At 34.3% G+C, this 22828-nt stretch overlaps 2 protein-coding genes and 1 long non-coding RNA gene across 10 annotated transcripts in view; 1 reads left to right on the forward strand and 2 right to left on the reverse strand.

The window, feature by feature from the left end:
- The window catches only part of LOC110834055 (Low-density lipoprotein receptor repeat domain-containing protein cueball), a 47961-nt gene extending 34761 nt beyond the window's left edge, over positions 1-13200 (forward strand). For all 5 annotated transcript variants that reach the window (XM_022072843.2, XM_087350314.1, XM_087350317.1 and 2 more), the window contains 3 exons: positions 135-11318; positions 12276-12498; positions 12982-13200. Coding sequence is in view for 4 of the 5 variants with exons in the window: in XM_087350314.1 (XP_087206440.1) it covers positions 135-254 (120 nt within the window). In the remaining variant the exon portion in view is untranslated. The remainder of the gene's footprint in view (positions 1-134; positions 11319-12275; positions 12499-12981) is intronic.
- Positions 9958-11938, reverse strand: LOC110834059 (uncharacterized). Its single transcript, XR_015535482.1, has 2 exons — positions 11647-11938; positions 9958-10124 (listed from the first exon to the last, which is right to left on the reverse strand). It is a non-coding gene; the product is annotated as an uncharacterized LOC110834059 (long non-coding RNA).
- Positions 13201-14195: 995 nt separating the features above from the next.
- On the reverse strand, positions 14196-22815 carry Strip (striatin interacting protein). 4 transcript variants are annotated; one of them, XR_015535480.1, is made up of 4 exons: positions 20424-22815; positions 19437-19570; positions 18839-18891; positions 14196-15691 (listed from the first exon to the last, which is right to left on the reverse strand). XR_015535480.1 is itself a non-coding variant. In XM_087350313.1 (3 exons), the coding sequence occupies exons 1-3, from the start codon at positions 22596-22598 to the stop codon at positions 15680-15682; spliced, it is 2244 nt and encodes a 747-aa protein (XP_087206439.1). In that variant the 5' UTR covers positions 22599-22814; the 3' UTR covers positions 14196-15679. The 4 variants fall into 4 exon arrangements, 3 of the variants coding, with proteins under 3 accessions (XP_087206439.1, XP_087206437.1, XP_087206438.1); XM_087350313.1 differs by lacking the exon at positions 19437-19570 and having other exon boundaries at positions 18839-18895; positions 20424-22814; XM_087350312.1 differs by lacking the exon at positions 14196-15691 and having other exon boundaries at positions 18762-18891.
- Positions 22816-22828: the final 13 nt, after the last annotated feature.

Raw genomic sequence — 22828 nt, forward strand, 5'->3', positions numbered from 1 at the left:
CATAAATTGTAGACATCTGAGATAGTATTATGGTACTTTAAATATTTTAATGAGTAAGTGAGGGGAAAAAAACAGTACTTCATCAGTCTTTGTTAAATTTTATCATAATTCTTAGTGCATATATTCCTTTTCAGCCATGTTTTGAACCACAGCTGCGGACTTCAAAATCATCAAGGACAGAAGAAAAAAAGACATTACTTGGGAGCATGGAAGAAGCACCGACTAGTTCTCCATATCAAAATGAGCTCTATTAGGGTTTGAAAAATGGATGATCTATATTGTTGTTATTTTATATTGTTGTTGAACATTTAAAAATACCTGTGTTTATTAATATTTTTGAAATATCAGCTTTCCACGATGATAAGCAACGAATATTGGACCACCATTCCACTCACAGAGCCATGACGCTGAATTTCCTAAAGAAGAGGTACGTATGATGATGCAGTTGCTGAAGGCCTGCATTGTTAAAAATATTAAACAAGCATGATACAGAATATAATATTATATACAGGATGTGTTGTGACTTTATTTCCAAACTTGATCAACTTTTTCTGGAGGTCATTCCCAATCAGAGGTATCATGTGAATGTGGGTTCTGTTTTCACCAGTTATGGAGATATGAATAAAAACTCAAGATGATTGAAACTGACATAAATCATGATTACAGTTGTACTTCCAGCATAGTGGGAAACTCCTACATTTCAGTAGACACATGATGGAGTACCTGAATAAGCAGTTGCCTGGCCAGTGGATTTGCCAATGTGATCTGCAGAATTGGCCAACATGGTCACTGGACATCACTATGCTAGATTTCCATGTATGGAATTACATGAAAAACATTGTGTGTGAACACAAAGTAAATAGAATAGGGGAACTGCATCATCAAATTTTCAATGCTCAGACACTTTAATGATCCCGATGTTCCTCTTAAGGTAATTCTGAATTTCAAATATCCATGACATTTCTGATTGGTAGTTCTGTCTATACTGTTATTCCATCTAAACATTTTTAATTTCTGTACTGAACAACTTCATTGGTATTTTTAACATGAAAATTATTTTATTTTATTCATGTTATGGATATAATTAAGTTTAAGGAAAATTATGTGTCACAAATGCAGATCAATTTTGCATCTTGCTTGTTCACTTCCTAGTTTGCTCTGTTGTGGCTTGTGCACAATATGCTTAGTATCATAGAATGAAAGGTTTTATTGTCCGTCCCATAGGTTACATTTAATCTGACTCATGACATTTTATTCATAACAATAGAATGAGAACAACTGTGGTTAAGAAGTTGCTGTAATATGATTATATTTCGAAATTTGAGGACCATTACTTCTTTGTACTAGTTATTCATCTTCTCTGTTTTCCGTATAAAATGTTGTCAAATGTTGGGTCAGTGAAATTCACAATGAGAATAATAGTCCATGAAATTTATAAGAAATATTTACTTTTCTCATTTGCTATTAGTTCCTGAAAGCCTCAAACCATACATTTGACTGGCATACTGTACTCAGATACATGTTGCACAAACAAACTTAAATTCTGAATGAGTCAGTTAAATGGTTAAAGTATGTGGAAGGACTATGTTTGTTGTGAAGATTTATGGTGTGGAAATTCACTGAATGCCTCCATTGTTTCTGATTTCTCTGGTATTGCAACATCTAAGTAAGAAATAGATTTTATTGTGCTTGGTAAAGAACCTGAAGGACAGTTTATTCATATTGGTTTTGCATTCATTTGTTTCATCTGAATGTCTTCTAAACTCATTTAGCCATCAATTATACAGGAACTTAACCTTTCTATGTGTGGGCACTGTTGGGTGCTGTTCTACCTAGTTGGTCAGTTGTGGAAGTAGTAAAATTGTAGCAACACTTTAGAGGGAAGTTTGTATACCTGTGTTGCAGGAGATACCAAAAAAATATTTATCATTGGCTTCAGATATATTTTACACACCTAAACAGATTTTAGCTCACATGCTGTAGCTATTGTGTAGGTGTACAGAACACTTTCAAGATGAATGATTTCTCTGAGTTATTCCATGTGTTGATTGATTTAGTAGACTGTTATTAAATATCCCTGACTGAATATAACAGCTACAGAAATTATGTCTGACTACTGAATTATGTGGAGACAGCATGCTCCTTAAAATGTTGGTAGTCTTTGACTAGACTTTTCATGCAACAAGCCAGAAGACAGCCTTCTTAGTACAACACTGATTGTACGTGAATATTTCACTTGCTCTTATCACCAGTCCTAACATATCAGGGTAACTTTATTCACTTTTGCAGTTGATTGAATTGGACCAGTGACAACCAACACAGTGATCACACATAGTGTAAAGAGTGCCTCAGCATAGCATGCTAACATTCTCCCTGGATTAATAAAACTCATTTTAATACAGAACTAAAATTATCCTCACTTGACTTTCTTATTTTATAAAGATATATCACTGCATATGTTGTTTAGCATTGAATGATGTGAGCACATTCAGTGAACTTCACTGGAACAGGAAGAAAGCATTTGTGACCTATATCAAAATGTCATCCTCATGGTGTCTGGGAGAGACTGGGAAGAAATGAGGCTGAAATTTGAATTAGGCATATCCTGAAACATGTCAGAAGCATTACCTCCAGAATAAACTTGCACAGTCTTTGGCTTCCATGGCAGCATTCTGTTAATAAATATAAAGGATAAAGTTTATGGTTTGAGACCACTGTTATTTTAAATTATTTATGAAGATATAAGTGTATTATATTTAGTTATAAGGACTGTTTTTGGTAATTTCCTTTATTGTTGTGGCTTGTGATCATCATCTACTGTTCTTATGTCTCGATGTTTTATCGGTAACAGCTTTTGTTACTACATCGTGAATGTTGCTGTAAGATATCTTTTTTTGCTTGAAACAACATATCTTGCAAGCTTTGTTCACAAGAAAGAGTAATTCTTGCAACGCTTAAGAAGGCTTGTGTTTCACAAAATGTTATTTCACAACTGCAGTATCGAACTTCTTTAATAATCATGTGTTTTCTACTTATGTAGGGTATCTTTGTTAAGACATGGTGAAAAATGTTTGCTCAACCAACCCTCATAGTTGAAACATTTTTGGAGATGGTGGTTCAATCGTTCTACTGAGTTCTGCATCTTTCAAAATTCTTGTGTAATTTAGAGTTTACAATTTAACTTCCTGAATAGAACATGTGTTATCTGTACACATAAACATGAAGTATACAACATCAAAAATTGGACTTTGAAAAAAGAATTTGAATTTCTACTACTGAAATAGATAAACAAGTTCTTCCTAAATATAATTAGAGGTGTATGTCTGTTAAAATGTCTACCTCATCATTTTGTGTGATTGATGGAGAAATTGTTTCTAAAATAGCAGTCTTCTGGGCTGTAGTGCTGTGTAGTCAGGGAAAGTTTACCAACATTTCAGAGGTCCTGGCTGCCTCCATCATCAGAATGGTGAGTTAGATTGTTTGTAGATTTCCACAAAGATTTTATGACATTAGTGGAGGGTCCAACTGGCCTTTTTATTACCTGTGTAAAGAACCACTGAAATTTGTTGTGTATCACAACCCATATCACAAACTGATTAATGAGTAAAGACATTCATGAGAACATGCATCATGAGAAAAAATGAGAATTAAAAGACTTTATGGATTAAGAGCCCAGAGACACAAATAGGCCCTTTTTAATTCTTTGTCCATGTAGTGGACATCTTAATTTTCCCCTTTATATTAGTTTATGCCTCCTAGGGGAAGGTGGAGCTTACTGGGTAGTTTATCACAAGCTGCATACATTACATGATTATGATTAGTCAAAATTTCAGTGATTTCTTGATTTTGAAACTTGCAAGTATCTGCATTCTCTCTGTTTTGTAGATATTAGGATTTTGTTCCATTGTATTACTACCCTTGTTATGTCACAGAAACTTAAGATTTACGAAATTTATTTATTTTTTCTTGTATTATTCACATTCCATTTGAATGGAATATCAGTGGAATGTTTAAGTGTTCATTTCACTGTAGGCAGGAACAGAGGTCAGAAATGTACGTGACAAATTAAGAGCCCAAAGAGACAAGTGCATATACAGTACAGTGTATTTTTTGTCTGCATAGCTTTAGCAATATATTTTATGTATGAAAATGTTATTGTTAGAAATGTGAATGACACAGGAGTACACTGAACTGACACTGCCCTTATATCTGTTATATTAATTTTAATTTTACTGGCCATATTAACATTGTAATAATTCCCGCTGAAGTATTGGGACTTCAGACTGTGGGCTCTGTTAAGTTTTATGGTCAGATTCCATTGCCTTTCAGACTTAAGCTAAAAGTATGGCAAGTAGAAAGCAAATTTAAATTAGATTTCAACTTATTTTCAAAAATGTTGTTTAAAATATATATTACTAAATCTCCATCTTTGTTTATAAGACATATATTTAGACTTTCTTGAATGGACAAGCGATGTGGCAGCTTTTAGAAGCCAAATGTAGAAACGAGCATACTCACCAGTTGCTTTCAAGAGTTTATCAGTAATAAAGAGATAAATTCAGTTATCTAATATTTGGTCATGCCTATCTTTTGTTTTTCAATCACTGGTACTGAATATTTAACATAGTAAATACTTTTCCCCACTTTATCAAACATTTCTGTCAAAATGACTGGCCATTATTACTAATGAGAATTTCATTGTAGCTAATATTAAATACTTTTAAAATTTAAATACTTTCCAGATGGTTCATTACTATGTTCACAAAGCATACAACCATTCTCTGCCATGAGCCGGATGAATCAACTCTACACCCCAAACCCATCTGTACTGAGATCCATTTTAATATTATCCTCCCCTCTGTGCCTAGGTCTTTTGAGTGGTCTCTTCCCTTCAGGCTTTCCAACCAAGCTTTGTACATGTGTATCATCTTGGCGATGTGTGCTATGTACTGCACCCATCTATTACTTCATTTGATCACCATAATAATAACTGATGAATAGTACAAACTGTGGGGTGCTTTATTATGCCAACTGTTCCAAATACTGAATTTATTTTAGGATACAATTCAGCTGAGAGTTTAGTATAAAGTGGAATAGTTTCTGAAAGTAATGAAGGTTTTGTTTTGGTAAGACCAAATGAGGGATGTTGAATATATTTAATTTGAATGACTGTGTATTTAAAAGAAACAGCCATTATTGATTTAAATGGAGAGGTAAATTATTTGGAGGACTGGTGTATCAAAACAAAAGAAAAGAGCATTGTTCGGGGAACAGAATCTAAAGATGGCTGTCATCTAAGTTGTTGCGCCATGTAGTCTGGTAGTTTCATGTGTAAACAAGTCTGCTAAGTGTAAAACAATGTGACTAGGTCTTGCTGGTTCCCATCAGAAATAAGAATACTGTTTGTTCATAAAAGCTCATAATTTATGCAAGGTGTTTATGGTTTAAATTAATATCCTCCATCTCTTCCCTTGATGAATGCACTGAGTTTTGTTAAACTTCTAATTGTATAATATTCTGACAAAACTTTGATAAAGCAGTATTAAATATATGCAGATTAGACATTTTTATCTGTGTGATTGTATAATTTTTCTTTGGTAATTTTACTTTTAAGGAGTAAATCTTGATTTATATTTCTGTTAAAATTAGATCTCATAGATTTTAATTGATCTGTTTCTTGAAGAGACAGATACAAGTGTGAATGTGTGAATGAGAAGTTCCATCCTGATTAATTAATAATTAAATTGTTGGTATTGATTTAAGTGACTTATAGAACATTCAGGCAGCTATGCAATATGGCACTTTAATTTCTTGATTAGTAAACATGAATTTTGTATCTTTTGACATGATGCACAGCAGGAAGTATATACTGAAGAATGTTCATATTTGTTGTACGTTAGATGGGTTTTTGATTTTTGTTACTTAATAGATTATCTCTGCAAGTTTCAATCTCTTCTGTTAAAATGTAACTTGCAACTGAAGATTCATAGTGGGAATATATAAATTTTTAATATACTTTGTATTGGTGTAGACATATTCCTCCAAATGAGTTGAAAAGTAACTCATTTCCAGTCACATTGAATACTGTAAATTGCTTTTGACAACACGAACTGTAAGATAGTTTCATATATATATGTATATTTTTTAAATGTAACATTCACATGTGCCTCTGAGAATGTTATAAATATAACCGCAACAATGATTAGTCACATTCAGATTATCAAGTGTGTTTTGACACATTTATGATTTATTATTGTTTTGGTTGCTGTTACAAATACTTGGTAGGAAGATAAATCAGAAATGTCTTCAAAATAATGGATACTCCCTTAGATAATCTGAAAACTGAAATAGAAATGTTAACTCTGAAGTTGATAATGATGTTGATGATGATAGAAAATATGTGCATCATATGTGTTAAAGATGTGCTGCATGTGTAGATTATACTTTGTATTTGTAGATAATTAAATGCTTTTTGTCTGATCACTATTAATGAGCCATAGGTCATGAATAAATTACTGTGTCATCTTGAATAAAAGTACATTATATGATAGTAATGTACTTAAAATCAAAATAAACAGACTTTTCTAACCTAACCTATAACTTAAAATATGCCAGACAGTATCTGTGTTTAGGTTAGGTTTCATGTTATAATATTTACAGTCAAAACTGTATAAACTGCAGTGAATCAGTTTTCTGACAGTCTGTCATGGAGCTGCAGTAATCTAATTCTATCACAACAAATCATGTCACTCAAAACTATTTATTCACCGATTTCCAGTTTGCTGAGCAATTGTTCTTCTTGCAAGTACATTGTACACAATTATAAAATAAAGTAAGGATATGGAGATCTCGCTTTACTTGGGAGAGTCACTGAAATAGTCCAGTATAGATTATAAAGATATGATGAAATTAATATATTCAAAGTAACAAAGATGTGACAATTGCCTGTGTAGATCATTTTCATGTATCGGATTTTGTTTCCAATAAGAATGTTGTTAATTTATTTTTAGTTTCTGTGCTTTGCTGAAACTATTAATATTGGATGTACTTTTTTCAAGATACAAGGTGTGTTTGTGTGTTCCATGTACTAGTGCTTTCATATATGATGTGTGTACAGGAAAATAGAGAGGGGGAAGTTAAAGAATGGCAAAATCAAGTTGGATCACACTCTTTCCAGAGTACAGACATTTCTTATGTTCCACGCATACAGAAAGATAATTAATATAAGATGACGTGATATGCGCACATCTTTTGTCAGTTTCAAAGCGTTAAAAAGTTGATTAATTGACTTTGGAGTTAGAATAGTTTAAATGGTAACATTGGTGTGACACGCTGCATTTAAATACTAAAACTGTGCCTTCAGTACTGCTATTTATTTTTATTATTTTGTTGAAGGTTCATAGTTATCTGAGTCTGCAGTAGTGTATGTAAATAGAATATAAAATAAGCAAACAAATAAACTATTAACACTATAAAAAGACACTAGTGCCATTTAACGCATTAACCTCAAGAGGTCATCACATCATCAATGGCAATAGGGAAATTAATTCATTTAATCAAAATGGTACTAGTGTCTTTTTTGTAGTGTTGATAGTTTGTTTGTTTGCTTATTTTATAATCTGATACACTACATGGTATGCAAAGTTTTAAGTATGTAAATAGGTTGTGCTAATATATCGTTAAAATGTTACATTGCACTTTAAAATCTGCTGCATCATACTAATCTGTACTTTGAGAAAGAGACTGTGGCCACATATTTTTGTCATGTCTTAGATATACAGTGGGTGTGATATTTTTGTAAGTTTTTATTGATGTAAAAGCAGCTCCTAGTTGGACACTCATCTTAAGGAGGGATAGTGAATTTTTTAGCCTAGGAGCTGTTTTTCTAATGATTTCTTCTGATACTATGTTCCTCATAAGCAGTGGATTTTAAAAGTCTCTCATAATGAATTATCTGGAAGGCACCTGCCTTGCAGGACATTCTTGGGACATAAATACGAAAGAAAGACATAAATTATTTGTGTAACATTTTTCCAGCAGCTTGTTCAAGTGAGATGAAATGGTCAACTGGGACCTCAAAATTTAATATACTCACATACAATCCAAAACACATGGTTATTTTTAAATCCACAAAATGCAAATGCATTTCACATAGTTCGTCACAATATTGTAAGACTTGACACAAATTTCTCCTTATTGCAACAAATGCCTTAGTCCTGGCATTCTCTGTTCAATATCAGACAACAGAACCTGTTTCTGTTCGGTGTGAGAATGATATATTTCATTTTGTATCTCTCCAAATCTTACTAAAGGACTGTAAATCTAATTCTGCTTCGACATATTAATACCTCAATGTGCATTACATTTATTCACTTCAACCAGGAAATTTCTTGTGGGAAATGAATTTTTCCTGTTTACTAACTTTTGGGTTTCATGAACCATGATGTATTGTGTAGACATTTCCAAATTTGAAATACAGTGGAACATCGATGTACCGCACCTCATTGTACCGTGGCTGTGATTATGTCCCCAAATACTGTTACGTATGTTTTACGTATAACGCGGGTACTGAAGCTGTCCCCCGAAACCCGCATTATATCGAGGTTCCGCTGTATTTTGTGTGAGAACAGTGAAACATATTTACACCTCAGATCAGAAACAGTATCTTGTGTCAGACCTTGGCCAGGTTACTGAACATGTCATCAAAGCATTGCTGCTTGCCTGACATATAATAAAGCAGTGTAATGGACATTATGCCCCTCACCATTATAAGTGGCATCTTTCTGGTATTTAAATCTTTACTGCGTGTCATGTGAGACAGTGTGACACTATTCCAAAATAATGTTTCCAGGTCTACCTTTGTATGTAGAAATGTGAACTGGAAGCAGAAGAAACAACAAATCAGAATCCAACATAAAAGTAAGGCTGCAAGAATATTTTCCACGAAATATGCAATGAAATTTGGCCCTAAGCATGTAAAAGAAATCAAATGTATCATAATTGTTATTTTAAAATTGATTTTTTTATTTGTTTTGCCATGTATTACTTTTGTGATACAGAAGTGCAACTTAACTGTCTTCTGGGTTGTAGTGCCATGTAGTCTGGTAGTTCACCAATATTTCAGAGGACCTTTCTGCCTCCATTATCAGTACTTTGCAACTTAACTGCCCATGTGAAAGTCATTGTTTCTGTATAAAAATACTTCGAATTCATAAACATGGTAAACAGTAAAAATTTACAGGGATGTGTTCAAAGTTTAAATTATTGTATATTTTGTATTTTATTTTGTCTTGTTTTTATTCTGTGGGAGGGAAGAATTAGAAACTACTTAAAGTGATAATAAAATTAAGCTACTTAAGAATATTTCTCTATTGTTCCCTTACACCCTTCATTAAAGGTACCAATCCTTCTGGCTTGTTTATAATTATAAAATTAAGCTTCTCGAGGATACTTCTATGTTGCTCCGGTCACATCTTTCATTAAGGACATCATTTCTCCTGGTTGGTTCATGATTTTCCATTTGTCTAATTATATCTTCAGATTCATAATTAATGGTTCCATTACTGGCAACTCTATCATTATTCGTGGGTTAATTTTCTGTTTTGAGGTTTATTTATACTGTAAATACAATAATGGTAATAGTGTAACAATCTTCACAACTTACGTGGTTTTCCTCACTCCCTCCAGGCACGTGCCAGGATAGTACTTTAAATTAAGCCACAACCATTTCCTTCCATATCCTTTCCAATTCATTATATATTAATCAGCCAATGTTATATAGTATGACAGTGTCATTAAGTAAACCAAACGTAAGTAATAAATACATTCCCTTTCTCTCTACAACAATTTTTAGTGTATGTATCTGATCACATGTTCTGTAAAATTTCCAGATAATGTTTTGGAGAACCTGGTGCAGGAAGCGAGTTAACACAGCTGCAATGCCTGTTATTCACATACCTGTTTCATATTGGTGTGGCTGTTTGATCCTTCCTTTCTAATGTGGGGTTCAGCCCGTTGCCAGGTACCGATGAAGTCCGAACTCCAGTCGCCTGATTGTCGAAATGCTATAAATAAAGGACCGTAGTCTGATCTATGTAGTCATGATGAGGTAGGATGATGGTGGGCTGAAAAAAAACAAGTGCTGCTCAGATTGCATGAGGAAATGTAAGTTCTCACACTGAAGTGTACAAGTGTTGAAAGTTTGATTATTGTTCGCGACTGTAATCTTGAGACTTGCAAGGAAGTCCGAAGCGTTAAAGGCAGATGCTATCTTTCTCCTTCGCTCCACTTCCTCACCCCGCAAGTCTCAAGATTACAGTCGCGAACTATAGGTATATCTCAAACATAGTAACTCGCGAAACGTTAGGATGTGATATGATAATTTGAAAGTCTTTGTTCTAATCATTTATAATGTTCTGTGGTCATAACTAATGAATGTGAACTTTTGAAGACTCGCGTAATGACCCCTTCATAATGTTTCGGATCCAAACGTTCGAAACTTAGAAGAGTATTTTTGGTTGCCTCAAGGAGTCGTCCTTCTGAGCGAAATCGAACTTTTGGCTGTCACAGAGAGATGTGCCTGGTCAAGTTTACCGTTTCTGAGGGCAGCCTTGCGTCTGACGTACAAAACTCAAACTTTTCAAAATCAAAACAATGCAGATAGCTGCCCGGGAGGAAACGAGCTGCTGATGACGTAAATTTCATTCACTCCCCCAATTTCTGTGCCGAATAAGCAAATAAAATGGTCGTACATAAGTTTTTATCTTTGTGTTGCTATGTTTACATGCACAATACTAATCTTTGCAATTTTGTAACATTATTCTGGAACTTTGTGTGTTCGTTCCCTGTACATTTGTTATAGTACAAATTTGTGACCCATATCCCCACCCCCAAATGGTTCTGTAACATTTATTTTCTCGTGTATCGTGATCCTTTAACTTTGCGTATTCACTTCAAATCAGGGCGTTAGAATTCCATTTACGTTGCTCCATGAACGTTCCAGCAACATTGTAGTTAATTATTCTTATGAGTTTTTCTTTATCTGGAAATTCAGTGCTCAAGGTCACCAAGTAATACACATGATACAGGTTTCTAAAACATTTCCTTTTCCATACATGGAACACCTTATTAAAAAAATTTATACAGCTTGTAAACAAGTTCTAAACGATCCAGTTCTCAGAAGTTATGCCGTGTTCTTTCCTTAACGGGAATTCCAAGTATGACCTGACGTAAACAAAAACGAGCGATGCACCACATATATTAAAACGTGGACAGAGGGGCTTCAAGTCACCACTCAGCTCCGGTCAAGACTGCTACAGGTATGTTTGTTTTATATATCGAAATATGTAGTCACTAGATGATATACACAATACAATAATTACTGTGCAGACAGTAATTAGTGCCTCTTGTTGAACTTACTACTTGTTAAACGGTTTTAGGTTCTTGTCCTTAGATTTTCGCGGCTGGTGTTTATGACAGTTTTTGCTTTTGGGTATGGACCGCGAATGTTTGGAAAGGCGAGGATTTGCTAGAATGTGGCCGTAGCTGTTTGAAAAAGTACTGTTCTGGCATACTGCTAGAGAGACGGAGGAAAGTCTGACCGACTGTCCTGGTAGGTTTCTTGTGTATCATTCGTTCTGTACTTACCTTTCGACGTCTTGTCACGTAGCAGTAAAGAAATCATCGTCAAGTGAACCGAGAAAAAATCTTTCAGAACCCCCGACTTGGCTGGTCTCAGAGTAATGGTAGTTTCAGTTTAGCAGGGAAACATTTAGGCGGACGGGCATTATGCAAATTTGTGAAGAGCAGCAATTCTGTGAATTTAAATAATCCCATATTTTTGTAAAAATTGTGCGAAGAAATACACGTTACAATATGTATAACAATGTGTTATGTAAAAACAACAGTCGAATTGACCTTATCAATAACCGAGGTAACTGCAAACTATGTTTTTCTTTGCCTCTGAGGGCAAACTATGTGAAAAGAAAAATATGGCGCATGTCTTTTGAGATATTCAAAGACCTTCGGATATGCCGAGTACATTCTCTTCGTGGGAGCTGCAGTCTTGCAGTGCTGGTGATAGAAGGATTGGGGTTGCGTAGTAACGAAAGGTTTAGTAGTTGGCTTTTGCAACGTCTTAGGTGATCTAGTGTATGAGATTGTGAAGTTCACAATCCTAGGTCGACAGCAAAATGAATGTATTGAAGGACGGTTGGAATAACTTGTGTTGAAACAAAGTTCGTTATGTAGGACCTGTTTCTCCTTTCGTGTTACAGCATAAGCTAAATGGCGAAGCTCTGCGTAATGTTGTTCCTGGCTTGTGCGCTGCTAGTGCTCGTCACAGCGCAAAGGGGATGTCCTCCGATTCGACCCGGCAGTGTTGGAGTTTGTGGTGGCACTTTCTGCTCTAGTAATCGTGACTGCAACGGGGGGTTGTGTTGCCCCAGTGCTTGTGGAGGAAAACTCTGCATACCACGTCGAGGTTAACTGGTACTATTGGTAAGTGAACACAATGTTATTGGCCAACAATTTTCGAAAGTTCTTGAAATGTCCTTACTGTGCTTTAACCTGAGGATATCTAGTATTGTCCATTTGCTGATTTTAATCAGATCCTCGATAGTTTAATTCACATGGGTCTAATGGTCAAAGATGTAAGCAGTATTTGAAATGAAGGATAAAAAAGTGTTACTTTTAAGTATTACATATATTTATTAATGCATTGTGGTCAAGAAGAGATATTTTACAAAATTTATAAACATACCAAATGTATTTTAGTGAAGTGTGTTAAAAGATGACTCAGTGACCTCCGGCAGGGATATTGAGTTTTGTTCAATGTTCAGATCATCCATGTGGGTCTACAATTCAGAAGCATGGTTCTTACACACCGTGGCTGTCTCCTGTATTTCCACACAGTTTATCATGAAGTTTCTTTGGAACTGCACAAATTGCATTTCATAATAGTCATCCTTACCCCTCTTTCAGGAACAGGCAGCAAGCATCAAGCCAGCTCAGAAGATTCAAGATGTGTGTGGCTGGATACAGGTGCAGAAATTTGTATTTCATAGGTCATTGTATAATTCTGTTGAGATTAGCATGCTAGCAATTTTTTTTACTTAAATATTTGTTTTAATTCCATTCAGTCTTAAGAAATGTATTTTATAACTACATTAATGAATAAATATTACAAAAGGCTATAAGTAACACTGATATTAAATAATTTAATATATATTTCATATATTCCATCATCTTCAGGCACTAAAATGTGGTAATGGTAGTTCCACTTATTTTAACTGTCATATTGAACAATATTAAGCATGTGACAAAAGTGACTGCATGAATCTAAGCAGTGTTGCTTATGTTCATGCATTCATCATGTTGTAATTATTGATTGTAGGAAATTAAAAAGAATGAGATTGGGGAGGCCTCTTAAATACATAATGTTCATTTCATGAAAATAAGTAGTTAGGACACAGCACAGTGACCTCATAATCCTATTTCTTTAAGGAGGTGAAATGCAGCCAGATGAGATGGCCTTCAATGCCATGGTGTTCATATGAATTATCAAGTAGAATATTGACATCCATTACTGAATCAATAGACATAAGGACAGACAAACAGTTGTTTAATATGGCTCTATAGAAGGAACTCTAAAAAATAAAGGAAAAAAGATCAGAAGCATAACACTATGGAATATAAGTGGGACTTATTTTCTTGCAGGAGCTATTACTACTCAAGTCTAATTTCTCTGGGGGTCTAAGGACCATCGACTCCAATAAAAATTTTACTGACCCTTATAGGAGAGACCCAGTTCTAGGATTGCACAGTAGATGAAGCCTAGTCATGAAGCTATGTAACATTAAGCCAATACCACCATCATCATTTTCTGTTTTCATTGTGTTATAAAGATGTAACATTCTGAATAAGATCTGACCTCCTCAACCTAACCTTATATAGGTAATGTCAAATGTTGAGAAATAAAATGATACAGAAGCAAAATTAACTTTAATTGTACAGGAATTTTGGACTGATATAGTAGTATTATGGGGCTGTCAAACAGACTAGCTCTGGCGTTAATGATTTATCGTTATGCTACCGCAATGTATGGCAATTTGGACTGTGGATAGGTATGTCACAGACACAATAAAGGAAATAAAGTGGACTTGTCTGGTATATTATATAAGTCAAAACATGAACAATTAATCATAATTCACTTTAATCAACAAGAGGAATCATTTTAGCAGTATTACACTCAAGAACAAAACCGTGTAAATGGTTGTATCACAAAGAATCAAAAAATAAATAAATAAACCACTGTTTAAAAAACATTATACAGCCTTGTATAAATATTTTTATTGACGCCATAAAGAATCCTACAATTACAGCCATGATCACAAACAGTTCTGTTGCTATCAGACTGTGCCAAGTGAGGAGATCATGACTATAAATGTATTAGCTAAATTAATTTTACTTAAAATGATTCACTCTACTTCTTAATACATCAGTCAATGGCTGAAAATTACATTAAATTTGTCTGTGTTCAGAGTCACAAGCATACATTCATTTTTAATATATCACACTTATCATTGACAAGCTTTAATTTCTGGCTAAATTGTAATCTCATTTTGCTATTTATGCTGCTTCATCACAACTTCATGCTAGAAAGCCTCACATTAACTACTGTATTTCACTGTTGCCATCTCAAATTAACAATTCTTAAATCTTGTTCATTCCTTGAGGATCAGAATTAGTTCTTTTTAGCTATTAGATGTTTATGACACATTTTTATTCTGTTAAAGAATTCTGCCCATTCCTGTGGAGAAAATATAAATGTTTCAATGGCAACACAGCTGAGATTTGTTAGTATGTGACCAGACCACCTTCCATTTGGCTAATCCACATAGAGTAAATTTGTTATATTTTGATCATGTGCAAATGTGAAAACTACAAGCGGCTGTTATGATCCCACAGCAATTTGGTTTGTAACATATCACTTAATACATAGGCCTATTTCATACTATTCCACTATGAGAACTGATAATACCTCATTACCACATCAGTCAGTTTTATGCAAGTCTTTCACTTTACAACTATCCCTTGCACAATGATGACACCTTTGCCTACACTATCATATTCTTCAGAAGAGTCTACCGTAACGAATTTAAGACAGCAATTTTAAAGAATTCTATAAACATAAAATATAGACAAAACTGCAGACTTATTTACTTCTTGTGCTAGTTTTCTTTTCTAAATCATCTCCTAGACGTGAGTAATAATAACCAAATAAGAATTAACACAGTGAAATTCATCATCTGTAAATTTTATTGCATTAATAAAAAAACATGCTAAGATGCTATATAATTGTTTTATTACTAATTAGGCACTGTATCACTAAAGCTACTGGGTTAGTGCTAACATAAGAATGGAAGTCAGGTGTGAGCATTTACTATTGTAAGAAATTAGTGGCAAATATAAGAGTTTGTTGAACTTTGATCTAATCGACAAACATTACTATTTTACCTTAATTACAGATTTTCAATGAATAAGGTAAAACCACTTAAGTTGCAGTAATTAATAATAATGGTAGTGGTGCTGAAATGGAGACTCTTTCTGCAATGCAAACTGTAGCTGCCAACAATGAAATATTACGATTAAGAATGTAACTCCTCATAAATGTGAAATATCAAAAGAGAACCTGAAAAGAGAAATAACATTAAACCAAAAACCGATAACAGGACAGACATCATGTGCATATAAAAAATTCATTCATGATCAGTATTTAGAAAGGGAAGTGCAATATATACACACCTCACTATGTTAAACACAAAACAGTATAAGAAGCTTTCCATACACTATAGTTATCTCATAAGGACTTCAGAAAAACAATGAAAACAGGTCTGAATAGAAATAATCAGTTTACCATATCCTTCTGTCTTTACATACTTCAACAATTCTGACTGTAAAGCATTTTTCCTTTGTGTAGAGCCAGGGATGTTTCTCCAGTGGCTACAGTTGTTAAGTGGGTGAAAGAAGGATGTTGACTTGGTGCTATCTCACGAAAATATCAACACAGCCCCCACACCCCCTTATCACATCACTTCATCTACGTATTGCTTGAAACCTTCTTTGTTGTAAAATATACCAGTTGTAGGATCATAATTGTAACAAAATAACAATGGAACACTGCAACTTTGTGTAACTGTACTGACTCCAAAGGAAACAAAAGTTTTTATCAACAATATTTTAAAATAACAAGTGGTAAATATAATAAATATTAATATTTAGTCCACTCTTCTTCACACACATGGTGAAGGTATAGGATTCTTTTTCATTTCCCTCCATTATGACTGAAATTTAATCAGCTGGACTTAAAATTTAGTGTGGCATCAGCTAACTCTGAAATCAGAACTGATTAAAAAAACAGGAAGTAAACTGCCTTTCACACTATGGGTTTTTCAAGCAAGTCTATCCTAAAGGCATTATCTTTTCAGTAATCCCGAGAATAAAATTAGCGGTGTAAATCAGTCCTTATAAAGCAATGTTCATTTTTTTCATTTGGTATAGACTTGGCCACTGTTTTGATCACCATCGTGTTCCACATAACCGAACATGGTGCTTCACTCAGATTTCAGTTATGAGAATACGCAAATTAAATACTTCATTAGTAAAGCAGATGTAAAATTCAAAATAGTTTCAACTCTACAACTTCTACTAGAATTAATAGTTAAGTTTTACATGGCCCAGAACTCTCATCGTGCATCTCATTCTAATCCATCTTTGAATACGTCTTCTATGCTAATTGTAAGTTAAAATCTAGTTTTTATAACTCATCAGATGTACTAAACAAGGAAAAAGCTCAGCCATTGTTTTCATAACTAATATATATGTCTTTATTATGTAGGAAAATTTGATGTTAATTTTTTTTTATCTTCCTGTGAAAATTAAACAATTAAACACAAAAATAAATTAGCAGAAGTCAGTATCTTAAAAGGTTTGATCAAAGTAAATATATTATGCTACCTGGTACAGATTACAGATTTGTAAAGTCCTGCAGATTACAACCTATATTTCTCTTTGTCCAAAGTTTAAATTCTTGCAGAAATATTAAAATAAATCATATTAAATATAAGCTTTCTACATATGTTCAGATACTAACAGTCTTCTATTATGTTTTCATGTTTCCACTTTATTAAAAATATACAACAAAACCAATAATTTCACTTCTGTCTTTGAACAATTATGTAACCATTTCTTTTGATGTCACAACTACCTTTCATAGTACTTAAAATTTCAATACCAATAAATACTTGAACCTGTCTAGAAACTCCAGTGATACAGCACTCCTAGTTAACGAAAACTGCAGGCATCACTTGCAATTCAAAATAGACAAACTTCAGGGATACAAAGTTCTTAATGTATGCATATTACATTACAGTCACTTGTCTGATAGGTACGGTTAAAAAAAACATTTAATAACATGGTTATGAAATTCAGGTAACAGTGATGATATTTTAATATTGGTATTCATGGCAGTAATACTATTATTATTCAGTATTTACTAGATTACCATTGAGCAAAACTATTTATTATATGTATTTTCCACACGTTTTAGGTAGTATAACCAATCGTAAGGGGATTTACACTATATAATCAAAGTATGATTTTTTACAACTACAATATATATATATATACATATACATTCACATATTTTCTTGTTATTGTATATCTATTCCTTTTGTTTCAATACTGTCATTTGGTGTTGAAGTTGACATTCTTATACATTATGTAGTATTCATAAGATACCATTTTGATTCTTGTTTTATTTCCCCACTGTCACATTCCTTATGATTCCCATCATTATTTTTTTTATTGCTGCTGCATTCAGTACCTGCCACTTATAGCCGAGTCAAATTTTCCAGTAACGAACTTTCCCTTATGAATAATATATTATGCAGTGATTAAATAAACTGCCTCACTTATATGAACACTTTGTGTATGTTGCTGAGAAATCCACTATAATTCCAAATTGTCAGAAAAATCTAATTTCCTGTTCAATCCTAGTATTTTGGTTGAGTAAGTTAAACCACAGCTCCTGCCAGTTTCACTCTTGGTAACATTTACTTCATCACAAGCCTTTTTAAATCAAACTTACATTTTTTTTTTAAGAAACTGTACATGGGGATGGCTATCTACATAATTACATATTTGTAAGGGAGAGTTCTTTAGTGCAGCATGACTGGAGTGTGATAACTGGCAAGCACTGCATGGAGCAGCAAAATAGAAAGAATGTTGGAGGGAACCAGATATGTGAGGAAACAATGTAAGAATGTAAACAGTATATAAAAATATTAACTTCAGCAGTAAATAATAATATGAAAATAAAAGAAGCAAGAAACAAAAGGAATAGATGTATAATAACAAGAAAAATATATATTTTTAAATGTAAAATTTCATTCTAAAAATCACACATAAAACTTTTTATAACTTTAATATATAAAATGAATTCTATGAAGATGTCTGAAAGTGGTCAAAACCTGTGGTGAAGATGTATGTAATAAGCAGTTGAATTTTAAGGTGTTAATGAAGTAAATACTGAACAGTAATGATAAACTGCAGAATAGTAAAATATAAATTTCTGTGGGTAGGCATTCTAATAAGACCCAGAGCTTCGTTCTGCAAGTGGCAATTGTCAATATAAATCCCCAAAAGAAGTCTGAAATACTTCACGTTGAAGCCACACTTCATAGTGCTGTTTGAAGTAATCAGTCAGTTCAAAGGGCTGTCCCAAGACACTAGTAATACAATGGTCTGATGGTTCAAAGTCTGGGTCCTTGCTGCTCACATTGTAACGACGGTTATTGAAGCGGTCCACACAAGTTCTAAGGGCACACTCCTCTGCCTGCAATAAACACAACTTACATTCAATTCATATGCATATGTATTATTACCATAAAACATTACTCAGCAGAGACAGTGACATGAAATAATCCCCTGCTGAAGAATCCACCAAACAGCCATGGCTAACAAGGTACTACCCCAGCATCTGCCTGAAGAGACTGAGAAAAACCACAAAAACCTCAGTCAAGATAGCTTGTATCCAGGCTGAGATATGAACCCAGGACCTCATAAATATGAATCAGGAATGCTAACCACTCAACCACAACACTCAGTCTCGGTTATAACACTTATGAATGTGTTTCTTATTGACTTTTTAATCAACAGTACATTCTTATTTTACACTGAACAATGTCAAATTATTTTACTCTATATTTCATTAAGAATATACCACAATGAAAATTGTTCCAAATAAAAGTTATCGGGTTTTAATATTGTAACAATATGTAATTTTTTGTATATCTAGATGTCTGAGACATTTGGTGAAGAACAATTTGAGTCATATAAAGAAGAGACTGTATGATAAATACAAATTAGAATGAAACCTGCCTGATCATTTTAAGTGTATCAAACTTCAGTTAAATTTCTTGATGTCAAACGTGAATGGACCGTACTTGAACTTGACATGAACTTCCCAATATGCATTCAGATGTCCTGAGGATAGGGACAGAGATGATCCCTGAAATGTTGGTGAGTTTTAACCATTTGATATGGCTGATAGTCTAAGAGGATGTTATTCTGTTCACTGTGAAAGTTATAGTTTATACGATGATAACAAATGTTGAGCAGTAAGGTTTAGAAAGCATACATAGCTATGTTTCTGCAAATTCTAGCTATTTCTTAATGTATTCACATTCAGTTGAGACAGAGACTTTCTTAAAATTACAAAATCCAGTGACATATGTTGCCATCAGGTAAAAATTAGGTTGGTATCTAGGTCATTTAATATCAAACAGAAAGTGATAATAATGATTATGGATAAATAAAAAAAACAAGGTGATACAAAGTGATTATAACCTACTTCAAGGTAATAACCCAGAATTTGCCGGGAGGGAGCTGAGTATAATCACAAATAATCTCTTGCAATATCTATTGCACCAGCCTGGATTATTAGAAATCAGTACTCCCTGAATATGACTTACACATGTTATTACTTGAGCCAACTTTCCCAGTAGCAGTCATAAAAAATTACAGAATATTTGAGTTATTATCAAGTCAAGAGACCCAGATCATCTTATCACAGTTGAAAATGAATCCTTCAAGAATTGCTTCAGGTGATAAAGACTTTCACAACATGACACAATATAATTTAAAATCACAACCAATTTTACTGCTATCTGGCATAGAATAACATTCTGAAATTTTCCACATGATTTTATTTACCTCTCAAACATGAGTAAATTTCTATGAGACTACATGGCACATGATCCCTGTAGACAGTCATCTTCATACTTCAACTATGAGAACCTGCAATCTCACTCATGAGGGACATATTCAGTAATTACATTATTACCTATTCAGCAGGAACCAACCTGGAAATCCCATGGTCGTGCATCCAGGTCATTACCATAGGCCCAGTCATCATTAAGACGATGGCGAACTTTTTGATATATGGCACTCATTGTCTTCATATTAGATTTTCTCCACTGGCGTCCAAGATACTTGGTTTGCATTTTGAGCAGTTTCAATACATAGAGCTGCATCATTGCATGACGTACCTTTAGTGTACGTTTGAGAATTGGTGCTGATTTAAACACCACTAACATCATTATACGTGAATGTTTCCATTTGGTAAGCTTGTTCAAGATCCGCAACATATTTATGCAAGAGAAAATGTTTCTCCATGAATATTGCTGATTGTCACCTATTTCAAGGCTCTCTGCTGTAAGCTCTGGCTGGTCCCCAATAATACATGATGGGAAATCAAGAATTGGGATGGTATTCTTTGCTCCAACATATGCCATAATATTTTGATTAAAAAATTTTAGAACTAACGGGATACAGTTTGCAAATACTAAATGCTGAGACATGAATTCAAACTGGTAAATGTGATTCAATTTAAAATGTTTCAATAAAAGCAGAAGTATTGCTGAGACTGCCTTTACAATAATTTCCTTATGTCTATTAACATCAACGCCTAACTTCATAGACTGCGAAACTGTCATTGGCATTTCTTCTGGAAGAACATCTGCCATAATATTGATAGAATCAGTTTTAGCCTTTGATGTTGGAGCTGCTGCAAGCAGAATTTTTAGTAATGCAATCATGTACTGTGGCAAATTTGGTAACATTGCCTGGTATAACACTTCTGTTGGTGTCTGAGGCACATTGAATTCTGGTGTTGAGATGGGATTTCTTGCTATATCTTCTTCTTTTTGAATCTGAACCTCAGCCAAAGATGTATACATATTATGTTTCAACACTTCCACTCCCTCATGAATGGGTTGAGGCAGTCCAGCCAAAGAAACTCTATCTCCCTGAAGTGGGAAGCCAACAAATTTTACTCTTGTGCTTTCTAGAAACTGGTCAAGATCTTTCTGACGAGCTTTTGGAGCCCAGGGGAGACCCTTCCCTTTAGTAGGGACAGGAGTACTTGGACGAGGGCTAGGAGGCTGTGGTATCTCTCCCGCATCTTCCATTGCCATCCGCTCCGCAAACTCTCTAACTTCCTCATCAGTTTGGTCTGTTGGCTCATATTCCATTCCTAAAGTTTCATCCAAGGAACTCTGCTTCATGAGGATTCGTCTGAATGGTCTATTGTTCCGCTTCAGGTTTTGGGCTTCAAGCAAATCTGCTGCACTGGCTGGAGGTGATGAGGCTCTCATTGTCCGGGCTACCTCCATTGTGTCCTGTGTCATGCTCAAACCCGCTTGTTCTCGATATGTACATTTCAGTTGCCTCAGAGTATCCATACCACCCAAGGATGTCAGTATAGTCTTCCAAAGCAAGAGAAGAACTTTCTTCATAGGGAAGTGCGGTGCTGACCCACTGCAGAAACGTGTTACCATTCCTAATAGTTTCACTACCAACAATTCATCTCCAACTGCATTCCCTAAATCACTTTTGAAAGCCTCTCGATAGTTCTTTATTTCATCTGTATCATCTTCTCTCACAGTACGAATTACTTCCATCATGATATATAAAACACTGAGTATTATTCTTAGATCTGTTGAATCAGCCAAACTAACTGCAAGTTTTCTTAAAGCTGTAGATGCTGCAGAACTATTCTCTATCTCGATGTTTAAAAGTTCTATGAAGGCACTGAAGACTCCACTTTCAAATAGCAACATGACATTTTTTTGAGTCCACATTTGCTGCTCAGCATCTGATTGCAATTCTGCCCAGCAACCTTGGGCCAAGTACAATATACAACGGGCAGCTTTCATTCTGATGACTTTATTAGATACTTCTAGTTGGTCCATAAGTTTCATTACTATTGACCTTTGTTTACTATCCGAAAACTTTAACCAAAAGGGACTAAGTTTCCATTCCTTCATTTGATCTTCAAATGCTTTGACATTTAACTGAAACTCCAGTTGTTCTGTATAACTGTAGAGCTCTGCTACCTCATTGACTAGGGAATCAGCATCATCATATATAAAGTCCAAATCCGAACATTCTGGCCCACTGTCGGAATCTTGCCTCTGGCGACTAAATATATCTATTAGTTTCGGAATCGTTCGCTTACCATTGCCGTTCGCATCCATTTCAAAATATTTGAAAAACACAAAAGTCCCTAAACTGACGGTTAAATATCTATTTAAAAGTCATAATTATCTGTGCTTCGTCTTTCATATTGTATCACGGGTTAAAAACGCTGAAAATTCTTGTAAACATCAATACTGCCATAACCAAAAACAAAGTTTCCTTATACCCATGCGTGTTTCTCAAAGGTTCCACTTGGAGCGCTGTTAACATGGAGGCCATGTTTCAGAAC

The sequence above is a fragment of the Zootermopsis nevadensis genome, unplaced genomic scaffold (genome assembly GCF_977971745.1).
Source record: "Zootermopsis nevadensis isolate Lab colony 2312 unplaced genomic scaffold, Znev_1.0 Znev_ptg000017l, whole genome shotgun sequence".
Classification (NCBI taxonomy): Eukaryota; Metazoa; Arthropoda; class Insecta; order Blattodea; family Termopsidae; genus Zootermopsis; species Zootermopsis nevadensis.